Raw genomic sequence first — 23,666 nt, forward strand, 5'->3', positions numbered from 1 at the left:
GCTCCACGCAGGGCTCGATCCCAGAACCCTGGGATCATGACCTAGGCCGAAGGCAGACGCTTAACCGACTGAGCCACCCAGGCGTCCCTGATTCACAATTTTAGCAAAGAGTCCCATTTTCCATGTTCGTGAATTCCTTAATGCTTAGGTGCCAAAATCTTAAATTGACAAACCAAATGTATAACCGGAAAATGTCCCTGCTGTGAACAGCTAGGACAACAGTGGTGGGTTACTGCTCACTCATACTGTGTCCAGGGAGAGTTGTCTGGGGTTTCTTCTCCGCGTGGTCACTTAGGGAGCCACGCCGGCAGAGGCGCCATCATCCTACGGCACCGCAGTATCAGTCCGAGGCCTTGGCATTTGTCACGGCGGGGAAAGAAGCACCGACAACCACACAGCCGCTCTCGGTTCACTCAGCTTGGAAGTAGGGACAAAAAATACGTCATCCCCCCTTGTGCCCAAAAAGGAAACTGGAAGTCCCGAAGAGGACCAGAATGTGTACCAAGGCAAGCTGGCAGGGACGACGGTGAGGTTGCTGTCTTGGCAAGTGTCTCACAGCGTTCAGAGTCACGCAGGTCTATCCGGCTGCCCTTGTCCCTTTGAGCGCTGGCTTGTCGAGTGCCTGGGTCTGCTGACTGCCCCGCCTCCGCTCCCCTGTGCGCCCTTAGCAGACTCCCCACATCTTGCGACACATGTGGCTGCAGGCTGGGCCTCGGCCTTGGCCTCCCATGCCCTCGGGCGGCCAGCGGTCCCGATGACACGGACACGGCAGAGAGGCCGCTCCGATGGCAAACACAGTGTCCGCGCCGTGACCGACTCCGAGCAGCGGAGGTGTAAAGGTTCCCGGTGCCCCGTGGGCTGTGGCTGAGAGCGGCCGGACAGGAGTGTGTGCAGAAGGAAGAGGAGGCGGGAGATCGCATCCTCTGAGGAATGCCGGAAGACCCGGGCAGCTTCTCGTCCGGGAGGAACAGCGTGGAGGAGTACAAATGGTGCCCGCGCATATTTGAAGCGATGTGGAATAAATGCGACTTCCCAGAGGCGCCCGGGTGCCTCCGTCGGTGGAGCGTCTGCCTTTGCCTCAGGTGGTGATTCCGGGGTGGTGGGATCGAGTCCCGTGTGCGGCTCCCTGCTCAGCGGGGAGTCTGCTTCTCCCTCACCCTCTGCGGTCTCTCTTGCTTTCTGTGTCTCTCAAATAAATAAATAAAATCTTAAAATATTTTTTAAAAAGGTGACTTCCCAAAGCAGAGCGGGACCAATAGGTGGAGCCTACATTCTCTCTTACGAAGGCTGGCCAGGGGTCTGAGAGCGGACCCTGGAGCCCGGCCCAGGGACACATTCTACCGTGCAGCCTTCCAGGCCCGGCTCTAGGCTCTCTTGGCAGGATTCCAGCCTTGGGCTGGAGGTGGGGTTACAGAGCCGTCCTGCCGGGGACCTTTAGTAAGTTGTCTTAACCTCTCCAAACTCCGCTTTCTCCTGCACACCTTGTGATGAGCCAGGCCCCGGTCCGCGGGCGCCCCCTAGCTTCAGCAAGGCGGGGCGGACAGTTCATGCGGATCCTCAGCCCCCGTGCCCCGGGCTCCCTGCACGTGGCCATGCGCTTTCTCTAGAGCACTGCTCAGCCCCTTTGCAAGGACAGCCCTCAACCAATGCGCCCCAGGAGTCTGGACAAATACCCTGAGTGGTCGCAGGCTGGGACAGTTCTGAGATGTGTTCTACATTGGTTCCCAGATGTCCCCAGCAGGACTGAGCCCCTTACCCACAGCGATTTCCTGCCCATTGAGGTACTGTCTTTAGCCTTCCCCCACGTCTGCCTTCTGGGATCACCTCCCATAAACCCCCTGCACCCAAATCCTTGGTATCTGTTTCCGGTTCTGCTTGGGGGAACTCTCATTCAGACAGGTACCTCTCAAGCGCATTGTGAGGTTCGCATTGAGGTAATCTAGGTAGAGAGCTTCGTTCCGCCGAGCACATAGTAGATGCTCAGTAAAGTTAGCTGTGGTTATTGCTATTTGTGCCAAGGGCCAGCTACTCCTCGATCTGAAATTCTGTAATGGCAAATGCACAAATGCTGTGCATGCAGAAGAGATGCCTCAGGCAAACCCTTGTTGCAGGAACCGGGCAACTCACCTCCACATACCCACCCCCAGCCCCAGGCCTAAGAATCAAAGCAAAAACTGCCCAGAATAAACCTGGGGTCACCTTCCTTCCTGCTCATTGAACCCTCTTGAAATTGTTATTTTTTTTTTAAGATTTTATTTATTTATTTTAGAGAGAGAGCGTGTGAGCAAGTGGACGGGCAGAGGGAGAGAGGGGATCTGAAGCAGACTCCCCCGCTGAGCGTGGGGCCCAGTGTGGGGCTCAGCCTTCTGACCCTGAGCTCATGACCCGAGCCAAAATCAAGAGTCGGACACTTAACTGACTGAGCCCCCCCAGGCGCCCCCACCATGTGTTACTCATGTCCAAATGAAGGCAGTGTCCCAAAGCCTGCAGCCGGATAGCCCACATTTTCTATATTGTCCCCTAGCGTTTTGAAATGATAAATCCCACATCAACACAAACATTTCTTATGTTAAGACTTCCGTTTTTCTTTGACCATCCAGCTTTAGGCGTATTCTTGGATAAAGCAAAATTTTTCTGTATTCTTTGGAACCTCAAATTCCTCACAATGTTCTGTTTGGTACCTTGAAACCATTCGTTTCGTCCCTGCCCATTCTGCAGCTGGATTTTTTCTTCATCTCTCGCCAGAATGTTTATGTAAAAGAGAAAACCGTCTTTGGGTCATTCACCGTATTACTTGCCCAGCCCTTTCCATTCTGCTTTGATCCTTTGTAAAATAAATAGCCGTGTCTCTGTTGAAAATTGATCTTAACAGACTCTTAACCACAATGCCGAAAGGATGGCCCCAGATTCACTCTAACGTGCGTAGGAAAGTCATGCAAACAAAATTGAGAATCCCGTTCAGGGGCACCTGGGTGGCTCAGTGGGTTGGAACCTCTGCCTTCGGCGCAGGTCATGATCCCAGGGTCCTGGGATCAAGCCCTGCATCGGGCTCTCTGCTCAGCAGGGAGCCTGCTTCCTTTCCTCTCTCTCTGCCTGCCTCTCTGCCTGCTTGTGATCTCTGTCAAATAAATAAATAAAATCTTAACAAAAAAAAAAATTGAGAATCCCGTTCAGTTAGCTTGCCGCATTACAAAACATTATATTGTAAAATGCATTTGTGTGCACATGAATTGCTGTCACATAACATACAGCACTGATACAGCAACTTCTATTATGGGTTCATTGTTTTTGCCGAAGTCCAGACTCCATGTTGTAGTACGGAAGAGGAGTTAGGGGGCATCCAGGTGGCTTGGTCAGTTAAGCGTCGGATTCTAGATTTCATGATCTCAGGGTCGTGAGATCCAGCCTGGAGTCAGGCTCCATGGAACCGGCGTCAGATTCTCTCTCTCCCTCTCCTCCTCCCCCGTCCCCAAGGGGGGAAAAAAAAACAAGAGGAGTTAGTAGACTGTCCTTGTGCACATATGTGCCCAGGGGATGGAGTACCTTTTATGCAGATGTGTATGGTTTCTTCCTGGTCTAATACATGTGAGTATTAATACTACACTGTTAGATAATTTGGTCTTTTTTTTTTTTTTAAGATTTTATTTATTTATTTGACAGAGATCACAAGTAGGCAGAAACAAAGGCAGGCAGAGAGAGAAGGGGAAGCAGGCTCCCAGCCGAGCAGAAAACCTGATGCGGGGCTTGATCCCAGAACTCTGGGATCATGACCTGAGCCGAAGGCAGAGACTTTAACCCACTGAGCCACCCAGGCGCCCCATAGATAATTTGGTCTTAATTTGACAGTAGCTCTACTCATTCTAAGCAGATCAAAACTTCAGTATTACCTGACTTGGGTAGTGAGTCAGTTTAGGAAAGGAAACGATGTCACTTTGTTACCAGGAGCATGGCTTCTAGAGCCGCATTACCTTGGCCTACTACCTGTGGGTTGTAAACAAGCAATTTCACCTTTAGGGCTCCAGTTTCCACATCTAAAAAATACAGATAATGATATCTAGCCCTTAGTATTCTTTTGATGATTACATGAAATAATCCATATTAAAAAAATGTCCATATAAAGGACTTGGGGGGGGCGCCTGGGTGGCTCAGTGGGCTGAGCCGCTGCCTTCCGCTCGGTCCTGGGATTGAGCCCCACGTCTGGCTCTTTGCTCAGCAGGGAGCCTGCTTCCTCCTCTCTCTCTGCCTGCCTCTCTGCCTACTTGTGATCTGTCTGTCAAATAAATAAATAAAATCTTAAAAAAAAAATAAAAAATAAAAATAAAGGGCTTGGTTCCAGCCCAGAATATATCAAACACTCAATAATTGTGCACTAGTCATAGGAGTGATCATGGCAATGGCTTCTTTAGCAGAATTCAACAATTGTTCCCATCAAAAGCATTTCCTTAGTCGTTAGAAATGCGCTCTTGGGGGCGCCTGGGTGGCTCAGTGGGTTGGTTAAAGCCTCTGCCTTCAGCTCAGGTCATGGTCTCAGGGTCCTGGGATCGAGCCCCGCATCGGGCTCTCTGCTCAGCAGGGAGCCTGCTTCTCCCTCTCTCTCTGCCTGCCTCTCTGCCTACTTGTGATCTCTGTCTGTCAAATAAATAAATAAAATCTTAAAAAAAAAAAAAAGAAATGTGCTCTTGATCTAATTCAGTTTATAGACCACATAGTTAAGATCACAGGCGTGGCTACAATGGGCCATTCCAACTTTCTTCTTTCAATTATAATGGAAACCTTAGATGTTTGGAGGGATGGCCTCCAAAAATACCTTTTTAACTCAGTAAAAGATTTTCAGCATTTAAAAATAATAGCAAACAGGGGCGCCTGGGTGGCTCAGTCGGTTAAATGTTCAACTCTTGGTTTCGGTTCAGATCATGATCTCAGGGTTGTGGGATCGAGTCCCGCACTGAGTTCTCTGCTCAGCACGCAGTCTGCCTCAGACTCTCTCTCTCTCTCCCCATCTCCCTTCCTCTCTCAAATAAATAAAGAAATAAACAAACAAAACCTTTTTATAAATAAACAAATAAAAAGAAGAGCAAACAGGCCAAATATATGTTCCGCACTAATCTTAGTAATTGACATGTATTTGCCCATTTAAACCTCACAAAAACCCTATTTTCCCCCCAACTTTACAAATGGGTAAACTGAGGCAAAGAGGAGTTAAGTATTGGCTTGAGGACAAATGCCCAGAGGATGCAGGGAAGGGGGCTCCAGGCGCTGTGTGCTTAAGCACAGGTTAGGGGTGCCGTGACCTGTGGCTACTCCTCGGGGACGGAGAGCGCTCATGGGTCACTCCACAGCAAGCTGCCGTGGCTCAGTCTTTCTGCCATCCCAGCCCCGCCCTGTCTGCTGGGCCCCATGGCACAGTCCTGTCCTCACCTGTGATGCAGCCTCTCGTCCCAGCGCAGCGCACAGAGTTCAGATGAGAGGAACCTTTCTCCTGCGGGGTAGTTTGAGCTCATCTGATGAACCTAGCCCAGGTGAAGGAATGTCAGAGTCCTGTTCCTCTTGGCAAAGATGTTCTCACATCATAGCGATCTTCTCTAAAGTTAAGATTTTCAGGTAGGTAGAAGTTTTTGACAAAGTGGATATTTAGAGAACTCTCCAATCTCTCTGAAGAAATAATGTCAGTAGAAGAAGGGACTGTGATTCTGAAAACTCTGAAATTCCCTGTTTTTAAGTCTGTGATCCCCACGCGTGCCAGTGACCCTCCTACTGTAACTTCTTCTCCCACGTGTTTATATTCCCAAGAAGATGGTGCATTAATCAAGAAATGTTTAAGAGGGGCGCCTGGGTGGCTCACTGGGTTAAGCCTCTGCCTTCGGCTCGGGTCATGATCTCAGGGTCCTGGGATCGAGCCCCGCGTCGGGCTCTCTGCTCAGCAGGAAACCTGCTTCCTCCTCTCTCTCTCTCTCTGCCTGCCTCTCTGCCTGTTTGTGATCTCTGTCAAATAAATAAAATCTTTAAAAAAAAAAAAAGAAAGAAATGTTTAAGAGACATAGTCACCCGTTAAGTCAAGTTTGAAACAGCAATATCTAGATAAAGCCACATTTATCAGGACACCTGGGTAGCTCAGTGGTTTAAAGCCTCTGCCTTCCGCTCAGGTCATGATCCCAGGGTCCTGGGATCGAGTCCCACATCCGAGTCCCACATGGGGCTCTCTGCTCAGCAGGGAGCCTGCTCCTCCCTCTCTCTCTCTCTGCCTGCCTCTCTGCCTACTTGTGATCTCTGTCTGTCAAAGAAATAAATAAAATCTTAAAAAAAAAAAAAAAGCCACATCTAAGCATTCATAGTCATGCGTATGCCTAGCTTTTTTCCCTTGCCCCAGCTCTTTTTACATACTAAAGTGGTGAAATTGTTGACACCACAAAGGTTGTGTTGGTTTGATTTTTTTTTTTTTTCAGTAGGAAAAAAATCCAAACTTCAAAGCAGAAACTGAAAGTAGATGATTAGGTTTGCCTGATGTGGGTTGAAATCCTCTTCCCCGTTATTTAGTAAAGATCCTTAGTTTTATGTTACTGATTGCATGAAGGAAATTTCCAGGGAATGAATGTTCCCTGTTACTTTTTCATGTGAGGTCTTGGGAAAAGACTCAGGGAACCGTTGACCAAATTACACAGTGGGACCTCCAGAGGAAAGTCCATATGATCAGCGCCTTCCAGTCCAAGCTTAACATGCAGCCTCTTGCAGAGTGGCTGAAACAGGCCATCCAAAGGTCGGGAAAAGGAGTAATGATACATTACTTGTATTACTAGTAGCTGGTTTCCAGCCTGTAGGTACAGACTGTCGCGCTGATAAGCGGCTCGAACATTTCATTGAAAAGGGAAATGCAGCTCTTGCTATAACAGCTTTAGATTGATTTAAAACTGAGAGTGATGTGTTAATTAAGAGCATATATATATGTTCAAAGCATTGTTCCCCCTTCTTTTGATTTTCCCAAATATTGTAGACTTCTTCTCGTTTATTCTTCTATTCTTTGGTACAGATTGAATCAGCCAAATGGTGGACAAGGAACTGAGTGAGAGAAGAGATTAGACGATTTCTAAGACAGATATTCTAATAAAATCCCAATCCAGTTTCTTTTCCTAGCATTCTTTATAGGCACTGAACTTAATGTCTACTCCCTTATTTCATTTTCATCTAAATTATGTCCAAGTAATAGCATTGAGTGAATTGGTTCAGGCGTTATCAGGCCCTTTCTTGCCTAGTCTTAGACTGGCACATGCCAAGGTATTTTATAAAAGGACAATATATCTGATTTTAGAGATCACTGTTTTTAATTCTTTAAAAATTACCTTTTTGGGGGTACCTGGGTGACTCAGTTCATTAGGCATCTGCCTTCAGCTCAGGTCATGATCCCAGGGTCCTGGGGTAGAGCTCCACATTAGGCTCCCTGCTCAGTGGGGAGTCTGCTTCTCCCTCTCCCTCTGGCTGCTGCTCCCCCTGCTTGTGCTCTCTCTTTCTGTCAAATAAATAAGTAAAATCTTTAAAAACAAAATTACCTTTTTTTTTTTTTTTAAATATCAGTTGGGTATTCTTAATTTTCATGAGTAGATCCCTGGAAAAAGGGCATGTATCTTTGGACCTTAGATCTCAAGGAATTTGAACCAGTCTAGAAAAAAGTAATCCATAACCCTAAAACGGGAATAAACCTGCCATGTACATAGAACGGGAAAAGGGGTCACTCATCTTCTTGACCCTCAAATTCTAACTCTGCCCCTGGTAGCTGAGTGACTTTAGGCTAGTGACTCAGCATCACCCAGTTACATCATCTACAGAACAGAGGTATTGGGCTAAATGACCGTTCCACCTCTTGTGTTCTTCCACACAAACATATTCTGTCCCCACCAGGGACATTGGTTAAGGGGGGGCGGGTAAGAAGAATCAACCTGGAAGTGTTGAGATTATATATATTTTTTAATTTTTATTTTATTCATATTTTAAATATATATATATTATATATATATAATATATATATATTAGGATTTTGTTTATTTATTTGACAGAGCGAGAGAGGGAACACAGGCAGGGGGAGTGGAAGAGGGAGAAGCAGGGTTCCCACTGAGCAGGGAGCCCGACACAGGGCTCGATCCCAGGACCCCGGGATCATGACCTGAGCTGAAGGCAGATGCTTAACCAACTGAGCCACCCAGGTGCCCTATTTTATATTTTTTATAAGTGCATTTCTAAAAACAACTTAATTTACTAGTGAGAAATAAAAAATGAGTGTAAGATAGTAGATACGGAAGCCTCTCTAAATATTCAATAAATAAAATCATTTAGTTTTAGATAGTAGTTGATTGAAGTAAAGAGATTCAAAGGGGAGAGAGAACAGAGAAGAAAAATTGGGTCTGTATACATTGAACCATAAATCACCACTTTTAGAGGTTATAAGTGGTCCATTATTGGCAGTTTATATGGTTCAAGCTATCGCTATCGCTGTAATCTTAGAACATCAAATTTGGACAAATCAGTAGGTTGCCCGAACAACACCAGCTTTGAAGAACATCAGTATGAATGCAGAAAGAGTAGAGGACCTGGAAAACCCATCACTGTGGGATCTGTAGCCCACCTTGGGAGGAGAAAGTATTTATTTCACTGCAGTAACTGAAGCAAAACAAAAGCATGTCCTCTAACGAAAGGTAGCTAAGATACTACCATAACGTTGGAACTGCCTTAAATAGATGCAAATATAGTTCTTCCTAGAATATCAAGTGCTAGTGGGACACTTGGCTGGCTCAGTTGGTAAACCGTGCGACTCTTGATCTGAGGGTCGTTGAATTCAAGCCCCATGTTGGGCATGGAGCCTACTTCAGAAACATCGAGAGGTAGAGCCTCATGTGGGTTAATTCTGGAAACATTCATTTACCACACTTTAAATGTTACATTTTTCGTGAGGGACCCAATTAACAGCCAATGTGAAATGTCCCACCTTGATTGTTTATTTTAGTTATCCCTGAAAATTCTGTGAAGGAAGTCCTCAGAGCACCCGGTACCATCAAAGACAGAATCAAGAAGTTGCTGGCTCACAAAAACAGCATGAAAAAGAAGGTGAAAATTCAAAATGTCATCACAGAACCTTCTGGAACTCCTGCCCCTAAGGTTAACTTGCGACCCCTCAACTCTGAAGAGACTGTTTCCAGAGCTAGGAACTCCAATGGAGGAAAAAAACAGAAGGAAGGGAGAAGGAAAGAGAGGCTTGAGGACGAGAAAAAAAATGAGAAAGCCCTGAAGAACCACATAGAATGGGAGCAAAGCCTTCGAGGAGATGTGTTCTGTGAGTAACATTTTTGTTATTTTACATTTTATGAAAAATGAGTTGTGACTTCTCCTGGCAAGTGAAAGAAGAAAAGACAGCTTTGTACCTGAAGTAAAATTGGGTTCCTTGCTGATCCTTAAGAAGCAGGGTTCTCTGTAAGCTCTGGATAGCAACATCTTCAGCAAATCCCAAATCAAATTTACTGCTGTGGTAAACAAGGGAGGATCTGTCTTTTCCCCTTTCGGGGGTAGGGTGGGGGGTGGGTTCCTATTCGATGCAGATCCTCTTTCTGCTCCCCACCAAGCACACTTGCTTACTCTACAAGCATAGTTGTCTGGTTACCTGGCTGTCCACACAGTGCACCCCCAAACCAGAGAGACCCCGGATCCAAGCAGATCTCCCAAGCTCTGCCTTTTTACTCCTTGAAGGCACTTTGAATCAGCCCGCTCATTGCAAGGGTCCTAAAACAGTGGCGTGGCTACAATTTAAAGGCCCAAATGACAGTTGTAGGGAGAAATATTCTGTAGATGAGCTTAAGTTTTCTCCATGAACTGGATGACTGCCCTACTCACTGGTTGCTCTGTGGGACCCCACCAGGAGTCTCAGCCCCTCTAGGGCAGTTTCTAGATAACCAGCCACTGCGTGCGCGCGCGCGCACGCACACACACACACACACACGCCCAGGCCGAGACTTTGCATTTCTTTCTCGTGGGGCGTTTGTTGCTGCCTGTTTTTTGCCTTGTGTGTCCTTGGCTCCACGGCTGTTAGATTTAAACAAATGAAAAGTAGACCCAGGCACACCTATCCAAGGCATTATCGCCTCTAATAGAGAGTGAAAATCTCAAGAATGTATATTTCCAAACCCTGCTGAGAAGGGACATGTTACTAGTATAGATGCTTAGGACATCTTTGGAAAACGATGTTCTAGATAAGGGAAGTGAAACCAATGTGAATGCTTTGGGAATGTTAAGGAAACTCTGCTCTAACATATTCTATGATTAGAACACATGAGAAAAGTCTCTTTGTTCAGTCGTCCATTCGTTTCCTTCTTAGCGTGTGACAGTTCAGGGTTTTTCTTAACTGACCACGTGTTCTTTCTTAGCCCCTAAGGTGAATGAAGCAGGTGGATTGGGTCTGGTTCTGGTCCATGGAAAACTTACATCCAGACTCGAACACAAAGGTAAATAATACTTTTTCCCAAGCGTCTGCTCTTTGACAATGTCGCATGTCATTTAATGTCTTTGTATGATGAGGTATGAATCACTGCTCCATTCCTAAACACCCAAGGGAAGAATCAGAACATTCTGACACACGGTACGAGTATGAAAATAGTATACCTTTATGTGATTAGTACCCGTGGTGACAATATAGTAAGGCTGTCTTCTCTCCACCCCTCCTGCCAGACACCTAGCGTGATGGGTCGAAGCAGATAGTTTATATTTGAAGATGGAAGAAAATGACTCAGTTGCTTTAACTTCAACACCTGAGGGCCCACAACATGAAAAGTACCACGTTCCGGGCCCAAGCACCAGTGTCCCTTACCCATTGCCACAGTAGTGCTGCGTAACAAACAACCACAGACCCTCAGTGGCCTACGATGATAGAAATTTCTTTTTGCTTAGGAGTCTGGATCAGCTGGGTAGTTCTGCTGATCTGAGCTGGCCTGGGTGGGGCTTACCCATGTCCGCAGTCAGTGTGGGCCGACTCAGTGACTTGGCCGATCTTAGCTGTGCCTCTCGCATGCCTGGGGCCTCAACTGGGATACCAGAGCTGACTCACCTCTGCTCCAGGTGGTGTCTCATCCTCCAGCAGGCCAGCCAAGCTTGTTCTCGTGAAGCAGTGGCAAGGTTCCAAGGAAGCAAGTAGAAGCACACAGGCCTTTTGAGGTCTAGGCTCAGGCCTGGCTCAGCATCGCTTCCATCTTCTGTAGGCCAAGGCAAGTCACAAGGCCGGGCCAGACTTAAGCATTGGGAACGGTGCTACAAAGTTAAATTGTGAAGAACATGGCTACCAGGAGTCATTTTTTTTTTTTTTTATGATAACAGCAATTTGTCCAGAAGGACCGCACAGATTTAAACTGAAACAGAGTATCCGATTTGACACTGTCCTTAAGCGCATTTCATTAGCCATGATCTCTGCTCCATGCAGTTGTGGTGACTTTTTAAAATTAATATTTGTTAAATAGAGTCCCCAAATGCCAGATGGTTCAATAAAAGGCCACTAGGGAAATTGAAATGGAGAAATGTATTAGTCACAGGCCCTGGAGGATCATGGCACATGTCGAGGGCCACACGGGGAAGTCGAGGCAGGGTGCTTAAAGAAAGAGAGACAGGGGGGTGCCTGGGTGGCTCAGAGGGTTAAGCCTCTGGCTTCAGCTCAGGTCATGATCTCGGGGTCCTGGGATCGAGCCCCGCATCGGGCTCTCTGCTCAGCAGGGAGCCTGCTTCCTCCTCTCTCTCTCTCTCTCTGCCTGCCGCTCTGCGTACTTGTGATCTCTCTCTCTCTGTTAAATACGTAAATAAAATCATTTAAAAAAAAAAAAAGAAAGAAAGAAAGAGAGAGAGACAGGAACTGGGGCACATGCCCTTATTAGTGTTCATGTATGGAGTGCTTTGGGGTTCCCGGGCTGAAGCTGGGTTGGTCAGTTCAAACCAGAAAGATCAGGATCTTGTTGAGCTCCAAGGGAGTCTAATCAAAGGAGTTCACCCTTAGGGTCCCCTAAGAGGATGGCCCTGGGAGACAGGGCGGACTGTTGATCACAAGAACTGTTGGGAAGTCATCTCAAGAACTTACATTTCCTCGTGGCTCAGCAGGCTGCCCCTAGGGCTTGCACTGGCAAGAGGGGCAAAGGTCAGTTTTAGACTCCTGTAGGCTGTTCGGCCAAACAAAATGGCTGCCAAGGCAGCAGCTCCATGGAGTAGCTTAGCTCAGTGCTCGACAGCGACTGAAAACGTGGCGTGGCCTTCCCAAGCTCCACATGTTAGACATGTTTCTAATACTCTTAATGATTATGAAATGTACCCTTTTTCTCAGCAGATTTAAATATCTCAGTTGACTGCAGCTTTGACCATGGGGTCTGTGACTGGAAGCAGGATATAGAGGATGACTTTGACTGGAATCCTGCTGACCGAGATAATGGTATTTAGATTTTACTCTTTTGTGCTCTGTGGTAGGACACAGGTAAAGAAGGCTCTCCAGTGATGTAGGGTTATTACTCTTATCTCTCGTTAGGTCAGGGTTGTTTGTCGTGTTTGGAAAGTTTTAGACCTTCCTGAAATCTCCCCTGACGAGTGGCTGAGTTGGTTCGGCATATATACTCTGCCTTACCCCTCTTACCCACCCCCCACCCACACCCAGGATGTTCCAGCAAAACTCTTCCATAGTAGTTCCTGCTGCTGAGAGAGATGCTGGAATTCATGTACATTTTTTTAAAAAGATTTTTAAAGGAAAACTATTTTTTAAAGTAATCTCTATGCCAATGTGGGGCTCAAACTCCTGACCCCAAAGTCCAGAGTTGCATACTCTACCAACTGGGCCAGCCAGGAGCCCCAAGTTCATGTGCATTTTAAGAGTATTGTGGGAAAGATAAAAAGAAATTGTTCCTTTTCCCCAGTTTGCCAGCTAATGGTGTGCTGTAGCTTCTGTTTTTGCTTTTTGTGGGAAAAATCTGGAAAGGAAATACGACCTCTACCTGTACCTAAAGTTTTAGCAGTCACCCCTCAAAGTATCAATACCATAAGGAGCGATTGCTTACAGATTTCTTTCTGGCCACTTGGATTTTTCTCAACTTCAGCTCTGAGCTGTGGCATTTCAGCCCTTTCCACTTGGTTGAACGCTACTGATGGGCCCTGTCTTTTCCCTTGGGTAGAGCATTTGGCTCACAGCTCCCATTTGGAGCATAAATGGATTCCCTGTCTCCTGAGGCTAACGATGTGTTAGAGACCACAGTGGGAAGTCCCCTGTTTACAAAGACGATTCACAAATGGCCCCAAAGTTCTCAGCCTTTGTGTCACTCAAAACGTACTTTCTTCCCTCCTGTGTCCCCTTCAGATCTCTTAAGTGGGCTTGCCTTTCCCTACATAGTTAAATAGAAGAAACACAGGATGAATCAGCATTTTTAGAAGGATGAAATCTCAAGGACAGGTCCACATGGGCTTTAGCTGAGAGAGAAGGGGAAATCTGCCACAGTGGGTCACTGAAGAGAGGGTGTCACTGGCAGAGTGGCTAGGTAAAGGCACGATGCCTATATTTCAGATAAGCAGGAAATATTTTTCACTATATCTCAGACATGCTCCTTAACTGAAATGCAGACTCTCCCGAGTGTCCTTATCTTTAGTTGCTGAATCTGGCAACCTGACCAGCTGGGAGAGAAGACAGGACAGTCCTGGCTTCCACAGGAATTCCTTCTTTTCATTGAGACCCCATTCTGTGAGACCCCGTTCCATGAGAATTTTTGCCCAGGTTCATCAAAGCCATGACCCGAGTATTAGAGATGAGCCATGACTGCTACCACGGGTTAAGAGATACTTAGGAGATGGATTGTAGAAATAGATGTGCTCCTGTCATCCTAAATCAGAACTCAGACTCGTACGCTACAAGTGGTTGAGCTCCATGAAACCATTAGGACAAATTCATGTATGTTGTGGATTAAATGCCACACTACCTAATGAGCTGGCCATCATACATACCACTGACTCTGGAGGAGAGTACATTCCCGCAACCAAGGTGGAAAGTTCTGGAACACAAGTTCTCCATCAGCTGCAAATTACCTGCAGTGCTAAAAGACTGTTTCATTAGATTCCTACTGCATATCTGCTACCACCACACTTTGTGAATGCAGACAAATTCCCCAGTTTCTCTGACCCTGTTTCCTTTTCTGTACCATAAAGGATTTCATCTTTGTGATCCCTAAAAGCCATTTTAGCATGTGAACTTTGTTCCCGTGTTTGAAATGAAAAGGATTTCAGCTTCCCCTCGAGGACACTATCATTCATGTTCTTTTTTTTTTTTTAACAGTTTATAAAATTTTTAATTCCAACTATCATTCCTTTTCTATGCTGTTTAGACACTATAGGCAGACCCTATACAGTGGCTCCATTAACTGGGTTCTTTTCCTCTCGCAGCTGTTGGCTACTATATGGCAGTCCCGGCCCTGGCAGGCCGTAAGGATATCGGCCGCTTGAAACTCCTCCTCCGAGACCTGCGGCCCCAAAGCACCTTCTGCTTGCTCTTTGATTACCGGCTGGCCGGAGAAAAAGTCGGGAAGCTTCGAGTGTTTGTCAAAAACAGTAACAATATCCTGGCCTGGGAGGAGACCGGAAGTGAGGACGAGAGGTGGAAGACCGGGACGGTTCCGTTGTATCAAGGGATCGGCACTACCAAAAGTGTAAGCGGAAAGAAAGCCAGTGTTAAATGAGATGCTAACGTTGTTTTTCCATGACACTCAAGTACCTAGGCGCTGGGGCCACAAAGATAAGACCTCTTCCCTACAGTTACAGGAGTTTACATTCTGGAGCAAAATGGGCAAGACGATGGGTCAGCCCCGCTGGCGTGTCAGGTTCAAGCGCATCGCGTGCCCTAGAGACAAGGTCTGTGCGGGAGTCGGGCTCCTCTCCAGCAGCCTCTCACTCCAGACTGCAAAGTCCTTAATATGTAAAAGAATGTCTTGCTCATTTATTCAGTGCCCAGCACTTATCCCAATGAATGGAAGCTAGAAGGTCATTTCTTTACTAAGATTTTATTTATTGATCTGAGAGAACGCTGGAGTAGGAGATAGAGGGAGAGGGAGAAGCAGGCTCCCGGCTGAGCAGGAAACCTGATGCAGGACTCGATCCCAGAACCCCGAGTCCATGACCTGAGCCGAAGACAGGCACCCAACCGACTTAGCCACCCAGGCGCCCTAGAAGGTCATTTTAAAAATGTTTTTTTAGATTAAACTGAGATTGTGGCTGTTGTCTGGGGTCCCAAGACCATTCAGGTTCTGTGGTTCCCTAGAAGGACTCACAGAATTCAGAGAATGTGTTATATTCATGATTACAGTTTATTACAATGAAATAAAGTCAGCAGAGGGAAAAGGTGCTTAAGGCAGAGTCCGGGAGAGAACGGGCACAAGCTTATGGTATTCCTCCTTCAGGAGAATTGTACGTACAGCCCTTCGTTCTCCCAGCAGTGGTGTGCGACAACACTCACAAAATGTGGCCCACCAGCAAAGCTCACCCAAGCCTTGGTGTTCTGGGTTTTTGTTGGGGGTCCGTCTGCCCACGTGACAGCCTGCACAGCTGACCTTTGTTACTCATTCTCCAGCCTCTCCAAAGGTCAGATTTTTTCTTTGTGACCCAGGGCCCCCGCTAGAAGTCACATTGTTAGCGTACATTATCTGACAGGGGCAAAAGCACTTTTTTTTTTTTTAAGATTTTTATTTATTTATTTATTTATTTGACAGACAGTGAGAGAGGGAACACAAGCAGAGGGAGTAGGAGAGGGAGAAGCAGGCTCCCAGCAGAGCAGGGAGCCCAATGCGGGGCTTGATCCCAAGATCCTGGGATCATGACCCAAGCCGAAGGCAGATGCTTAACAACTTAGCCACCCAGGCACCCCCAAAAACACTATTAAGAGACAAGATATTCCAAGGACTTAGAGGTTATCTCCCAGGAACCAGTCAAGAGCCAAACCTTTCTTTAGAATGTTCAGGGTTTAGACAATTTAGACAAACCAGAGCTCCCGGATCAATCCTTCACTGTCCAGTGGGTTTAAGAAAGGAAATGGGGACAGCGTTCAAGAGGAAGTTGGTCAATGAGTTGAAACAGGAAGAACATAGGGTAAAAATGACAAGTGTCTATCAGGTTTGACTATCAGGAGGTGGCTGGTGCCCCTTGCAGGGCTTGTCTGGAGGGGAGCAGAAGGCCACCCTACAGAGACATGAGGACGGAAGGGAGTAGAGCTTGGGAGGCAGCCACTGTGGACCCTTGTGTAAGGCTCAGTTGAGGTGAGAAGGGAAGAGGTAGGGTGGAAGCTAGAAGGAGATACACGAACAGCTGAGTACCAACGAACGGTTTGCAGAAGAGCAATCAGTGGATCCATGAATCGGGATTCCGTTGACACTTTGTTTGTGAAAGAGGAATGATTCATAAATATAAGGAAAATCCTGGGGCACCTGGGTGGCTCAGTGGGTTAAAGCCTCTGCCTTCGGCTCAGGTCATGATCCCAGAGTCCTGGGATCAAGCCCCGCATCAGGTTTTCTGCTCGGCTGGGAGCCTGCTTCCCCTTCTCTCTCTGCCTGCCTCTCTGCCTACTTGTGATCTGTCTGTCAAATAAATAAATTTTTAAAAAAATTTAGAAAAAAAAATAAGGAAAATCCTGTTTTTTGATAATACGCAGTAGTAGGAAACCTGGGGTCTAGGGTCAGACGTTATATTCAATATCTTTTTATCTATGCGTCACACTGAAGCAGAGCATCTTATTTAAAATACGTCCTGAGATCTGACTATAGGTAAAATATACATTGGGCTATAGGTGAATTTTCTCACCATTCTTTTCCTCTTTCCCATGCTTGTTTAGTGCTGATGCGCACATTGGTTCTAGTTTATGCAACATATTTGCATCGATACAAACCCAACCCGCATATTTACATCGTTGTGGCTATAGCGTGGTTTGGGGACCATGACACCGGGCTGTGCTATGCATAGTTGACATCCTGTTGGAGAATTGAAATACGCCTCCGCATAGCATTCATCATGACTTCCATGACTGAATTTTTATACTGAGAAGTGCTTTATAGAACACCGTAGCTTGGGGGCAGGTAGTAGCATGTGCCGTCAAAACAGCGTTTTTTGTTTGTTTGTTTTTTTTAGTACACATTTTTGCAAATATACCGCCAAAGAGCCCAGCCAGCAGGGACACTGTAACACAACACTGCTCTGTCAAGAGGGACACTTGGGCCCAGCCAGGCCCTGACGAAGGCACCTATGCCCTGAACTTTTCCAGTACGAAGGGCACCCTTACTGGGGCATACTGGAGGGTGGGGATGCTGAATAAGGGGGGAGCGGGATGGGATTCGATCTCGGCTATTTGCTCATGCAGGCTTGAGGGAGGGCGCCCCTTCCTAGGGTGCCCTGCACTCCTGAAGGGCTAAAAGCAGCCATGATATTAAAAGAGGGCAGCACATTTTCACTTCATCCTGGGGGCCATGGATATTCTTTGTACCCATGCCGTGCGTAAAGTCACCCATCTCTTCAACTTCCATGCCTGGCCAGGACACAGAAATCTTTACTAAGGCTGGAGTCTTGTTGCTAAGAATCTAGCGTCAATAGATACCTCAGACAACCGTTGGAAGAAACCGATTACCCATGATGAAATTGAATCAGTAATCAAGAATCTCTCAAGAAACAGAAGTCCAGGATCAGACAGCTTGACAGGTGAATTCTACCAAACATTCAAAGAAGAGTTAATACCTCTTCTTCTCAAACTATTTCAAAAAAATAGAAGAGGAAGGAAAACATCCAAATTAATTCTATGAGGCCAGCAAATGAACATAGATGCAAAATTCTCAGTAAAATATTAGCAAACCGAATCCAACAATACCTTAAAAACATCATTTACTATGATCAAGTGGGATTTATGTCTGGGATGCTAGAGTGGTTCAGTATTCACAGATCAGTCAACAGGATCCACCATATCAAAAAGAGAAAGGATAAAAACCATAGGATAATTTCAGCGGATGCAGGAAAAGTATTTGACAAGGTACAACATCCATTCATGATAAAAATGCTCAACACAGGAGGTTTAGAGAGAACACCTCAACATAATAAAGGCCATATATGGAAACCCACAGCTAACATCATCCTCAGTGGGGAAGAGCCTTTCCCCTAAAGTTGGGAACAAGACAAGGATGTCCACTCTCACCACTTCTATTCAACATAGTACTGGAAGTCCTAGCCACAGCAATCAGACAAGAAAAATAAAAGGCATCCAAATTGGTCAGGAGGAAGTTAAACTTTCAGTATTGGCAGATGACATGATACTACATGTAGAAAACCATAAAGGTTCCACCAAAAATCTATTAAAACTGACAAATGAATTCAGTGAGTTCACAGGATACAAAATCAATGTGCAGAAATCTATTGCATTTCTCTACACTAATAACGAGGGAGCAGAAAGAGAAATTAAGAAAGCTGACCCATTTATAATTGCACCAAAAATAATAAAATACCAGAAAGAAACGTAACCAAAGAGGTGAAAGAACTGTACTCTGAAAACTATAAAATATTGATGAAATAAATGGAAGATGATATAAACGGATGGAACAATATTCCATTCCCATGGATTTGGAAAACAAATATTGTTAAAATACCCATACGACCCAAAACAATCTACAGATTTAATGCAGTCCTTACCAAAATACCAACAACATTTTCCACAGAACTAGAACAAATAATTTTTTTTAAGATTTTATTTATTTGACAGAGAGAGAGATCAAGTAGGCAGAGAGGCAGGTTGGGGGCGGGGGAAGCAGACTCCCCGTGGAGCAGAAAACCTGCTGCGGGGCTCGATCCCAGGACCCTGAGATCATGACCTGAGCCAAAGGCAGGGGCTTAACCCACTGAACCACCCAGGCGCCCCAAGAACAAATAATCTTAAAATTTGTATGGAACCACAGAAGACCCCAAGTAGCCTAAGCAATCTTGAGAAAAAAAGAACAAAGCTGGTGGTATTATAACCCCAGATTTCAAGATATACTACAAAGCTATAGTAATCAAAACAGTATGGAACTGTCCAGAAAATAGACACATATATCAATGAAACAGAATAGAGAACCAGAAATAAACCCACACTTATATGGTCAGTTCATCTACTACAGAGGCAAAAATACACAATGGGGAAAAGACAGTCTCTTCAACAAATGGTGTTGGGAAAACTGGACAGCTACATGTAAAAGAATTAAAATAGACCCCTTTCTTATACCGTACACAAAAATAAACTCGAATTGGATTAAAGACCTAAATGTTAGACCTGAAAACATAAAAATCCTAGAAGAGAGAAAAGCAGTGATTTCTCTGACATCGTTCCCAGCAACAGTTTCCTAGATATGTCTTCTAAGGCAAAGGAAACAAAATAAAAAATAAACTGTTGGGGCTACATCAGAATAAAAAGCTTCTGCACAGCAAAAGAAACAATTAACAAAAAGTTAAAAGACAACCTATTGAGTGGGAGAAAATATTTGCAAATGACAACTGATACAGTGTTAGCATCCAAAATAAATAAAGAACTTACCCAACTTGGGGCACCTGGGTGGCTCAATCGGTTAAGCTTCTGCCTTTGGCTCAGATTACAATCCCAGGGTCCTAGGATTGAGCCCCACATTGGGTTCCCTGCTCAGTGGGGAGCCTACTACTTCCTCTCCCTTGGTTACTACTCCTACTTGTGCCCTCTCTCTGTGTCAAATAAAATCTTAAAAAACGAACTTATGGGGTGCCTGGGTGGCTCAGTGGGTTAAGCCTCTGCCTTCCACTCAGGTCATACTCTCAGGCTCCTGGGATCGAGCCCTGTATCGGGCTCTCTGCTCAGCGGGGAGCCTGCTTCCCCTTCTCTCTCTGCCTGCCTCTCTGCCTACTTGTGATCTCTCTCTCTGTCAAATAAATAAATAAAATCTTTTTAAAAAAATAAAAAATAAAAAAAGAACTTATGCACCCCCACACCAAAAAACCACAAATAATCCAATTAAAAAAACAGTTGGGGGGACGCCTGGGTGGCTCAGTGGGTTAAAGCCGCTGCCTTCGGCTCAGGTCATGATCTCAGGGTCCTGGGATCGAGCCCCGTGTCGGGCTCTCTGCTCAGCGGGGAGCCTGCTTCTCCCTCTCTCTCTGCCTGCCTCTCTGCCTACTTGTGATCTCTGTCTGTCAAATAAATAAAATCTTTAAAAAAAAAAACAAAAACAGTTGGGGCACCTGGGTGACTCAATCAGTTGAGCATCCATCTCTTGATTTCAGCTCGGGTCATGATCCCAGGGTCATGAGGTCAAGTCCCGTGACAGTCTCCATGATCAGCACAGAGTCTGCTTGGGATTCTCTCTCTCTCTGCCCCTCCTCCCCAGCTCACATGCTGTCTCTCTAAAACAAACAAACAAACGGGTAGAAGATACTTCTCCAAAGAAGACACAGATGGCCAGCAGACACATCACTCATCATCAGGGAAATGCAAATCAAAACCACCATAAGTTACCACCTCATACCTGTCAGAATGGCTAAAATCAAAAACACAAGAACTAGCAAATGTTTGTGAGGATGTAGAGAGGAAGGAACCCCTGTGCAGCGTTGGTGGGAATGCGAACCCATGCAGCCACTGGAAAACGGTATGGAGGTTCCTTAAATGATTAAAGTCAGAGTTACCCAGACCCGGGGTGGCTCAGTTAAGAGTCTGCCTTCAGCTCAGATTATGATCCCAGGGTGCTGGGATTGAGCCTCGCATTGGGGAGCCTGCTTCTCCCTCTCCCTCTGCTGCTCCCCCTGCTTGTACTCTCTCTCTGTCAAATAAATAAATAAAATCATTAAAAAAAAATACAGAGTTAGCATATGATCCACTAATTCTACTACTGAGTATTTACCCAAAGAAAACAAAAATACTAAATTGAAAAGATAGATACACTCCTATGTATATTGCAGCGTCATTTACGATAGTCAAGATACGGAAGCAACCCAAGTGTTCATCCATAAACAAATGGATAAAAAAGATGTGGTATATATACACAATGGAATATCACTCCGCCACATAAAGAATGAAACATTGCCATTTGTAGTAATGTGGATGGGACTAGAGGATATAATGCTAAGTGAAATAAGGCAGTCAGAGAAAGACAAGTACCATATAATTTCACTCATATGTGGAATTTAAGAACCAAAACAAATGAACCCCCCCAAAAAAAGAGAGAGACACACACACACACCAAAAAACACCTAACTATAGAGAACAAACTGATGGTCACCAGAGGGGAAGCAGGTGGGGGGTTGGGGGAAGGGGGGAAGGCATTGGAGGGCACACTTATCATGACATGCACTGAGTATAGGATTGTTGAATCACTGTATTGTGCCCTTGAAATTAATATAACACTGATTGTTTACTGGCATTAAATTTTTTTTTAAAGTTGTAGTAATGGGAAAAAAGAAAAACATCATTCAGATATTATTTATTTTAATACTATTTCTTTATAAATATTTTTGGATGAATGAATATAAAACAGTAACTCTGCATCTTTAATTTTGTTAAATGAGTCAGTCCTGTCATTTTGTGTCCAATTTTAAGATACATTTTTTAGTATTTATCCTTTCTCTGTTCTCCATACGTTAAATATTTCTAAAATATAAAGAAGTTTGCTGCTCTTTTGATTATTAATAGATAATAGATATTTGATATATGTTATCATGGATAAAAATGATCATAGCCTATTATGTAACAATTCTCATCACATGAAAACCGTGGCACCCCAATAATTTCCAGTATTAAGGCCAATATTTTAAGAAAAATAGCCATATTACTACAAACTACCAAATCTGAATATATCAAGATAATTCCCTTTCAACTATATAGTTTTACATTAGATGTTCACCAGGAATGTTGAATTTCTTCTAGCCTGGTTTTTGAAAAGAAAACCACATCATTTGTTTATTTTTGCTCTTTTTCCCTTTAAATGGGAATTCCAAAATATCCTCCTTCTGCCATACCTTTCTTAGCTTTTCGGGGCTGTGCAGATGCTTTTAGGAGTGGCAGTGACCCTGTTTTCTCTGAATATAATCCTCTCAGTGCAGATACTGACATTTGGAAAATACATTACTATATATGCAATGTCAATGCCTGTCCCTTCGCCCTAGGGACTGATGAGTTCAGTCCCCCCCCCTTTTTTTAAAGTAATCTTTATGCAGCATGGGGCTCAAACTCACCACCCAAGTTCAAGAGTCTCATGCTCCACTGACTGAGTTGGCCAGGTGCCCCGAGTTCAGTTCTGTTTAATTGCTATTAAATAGTTGGCTTATATCATTGACGTGAATGGTTTGAAGTAATTTTTTTTTTAATCTTCTCCATTATTAGGTCATTTTTGAAGCAGAACGCGGCAAGGGCAAACGTGGAGAAATTGCAGTGGACGGCGTCGTGCTGCTCTCAGGCTTGTGTCCAGATGACCTTTTATCTGCAACTGGCTGAATGTCACTCTGGTCTTCTGTGTCTTTATGTTTGGCTTCTTATGTCCGTTCTCTGTTTTCTGATACAACATCATAGATCGCCCCACTGTAGAAATAACAAAATGAAAAATCATAACCTACCAACAGAAACATTATTTTAACATGTCTTTCTTGTGGAAGGTGTGCCAGTAGGTGCCTTTCAGTATAGTACCACTCATTCATTTCTGAATTTATAAAATGTGGAAGTGTGGAAAAAGCTCAGCTGTCCTCCCCTCTGTCCCCAGCGCCCCCTCCTCCAGTGTATCTGATTTGTCTCCATGCATTGATGGACCTCTATAAAACATTTTTAGAATTAAAAAAACAAACAAACAAATATGGGTACCTGGGTGACTTAGTCGTTAAGCCGAAGTGATCTTCAGCTCAGGTCATGATCCCGGGGTCCTGGGATCAAGCCCGGCATCGGGCTCCCTGCTTGGCAGGAAGCCTCCCTCTCCCTCTCCCACTCCCCCTGCTTGTGTTCCCTCTCTTGCTGACTCAATCTCTCTCTCTGTCAAATAAATAAATAAAAACTTTTAAAAGTTTAAAATGTAAAAAAAATTAAAAATAAAGAACAACAACAAAACCCCACAGGGAACTGTTTCTCTGACTTTTCTGGCACTTCTTGGAAACTGACATCGCAGATTAGATTTTTATCTAAGTGGCTGAGCCTGATCTTTTATAGCCAAGCTTGTATATTTAAATTCTTTGTAATAATATTCAACTAATGACCTTGTGTCATGGTTTAAGTTTTTCTAAGTAAGAAAATGTGGTGTTAATGCTCTGTTTCATTATATGTAGAATTATTTGCTTTACTGGAAAATGTGGGTTTTCTTCTTTCTTTGGAAACACTCTATATACTTAAAACTTCGTAAAACTACTTCCTTTTACGGGAGCACAGGAATGCTTTATTAGGCCTCATAAGTGCAATGCAAATTAGCTTAAGCTGTTGAGCTTAAGGCCTCAGAGAAATAACTAGAACTAAGTCAGGCAAGTATAGGGGTCAGAAGAGAGACCAACGCCTTCTTTTCTCTGTTTCTCTCTTTCAAATTCAGCAACAGCTTTGTATGGTAATGAATCTTGAGTATATTCCCTGTGGATGAACATATATTATGTTTTAAGATTCTGGGTCATGAAGAGAAGGTTCCCCAAGGATTTTCCTGTTG

At 44.8% G+C, this 23,666-nt stretch overlaps 1 protein-coding gene across 1 annotated transcript in view; it reads left to right on the forward strand.

The window, feature by feature from the left end:
• The window catches only part of EGFL6 (EGF like domain multiple 6), a gene marked incomplete at its 5' end in the record, with an annotated part of 62,357 nt that extends 39,304 nt beyond the window's left edge, over nt 1-23,053 (forward strand). Inside the window, 5 exons of the mRNA XM_080794912.1 lie at nt 8,990-9,316; nt 10,401-10,478; nt 12,335-12,436; nt 14,422-14,684; nt 22,376-23,053. Coding sequence (XP_080651038.1) covers nt 8,990-9,316; nt 10,401-10,478; nt 12,335-12,436; nt 14,422-14,684; nt 22,376-22,486 — 881 coding nt within the window. The 3' untranslated portion in view covers nt 22,487-23,053. The remainder of the gene's footprint in view (nt 1-8,989; nt 9,317-10,400; nt 10,479-12,334; nt 12,437-14,421; nt 14,685-22,375) is intronic.
• Between the last annotated feature and the right edge of the window lie 613 nt (nt 23,054-23,666).

The sequence above is a fragment of the Martes martes genome (assembly GCF_963455335.1).
Source record: "Martes martes genome assembly, chromosome: X".
Classification (NCBI taxonomy): domain Eukaryota; kingdom Metazoa; phylum Chordata; class Mammalia; order Carnivora; family Mustelidae; genus Martes; species Martes martes.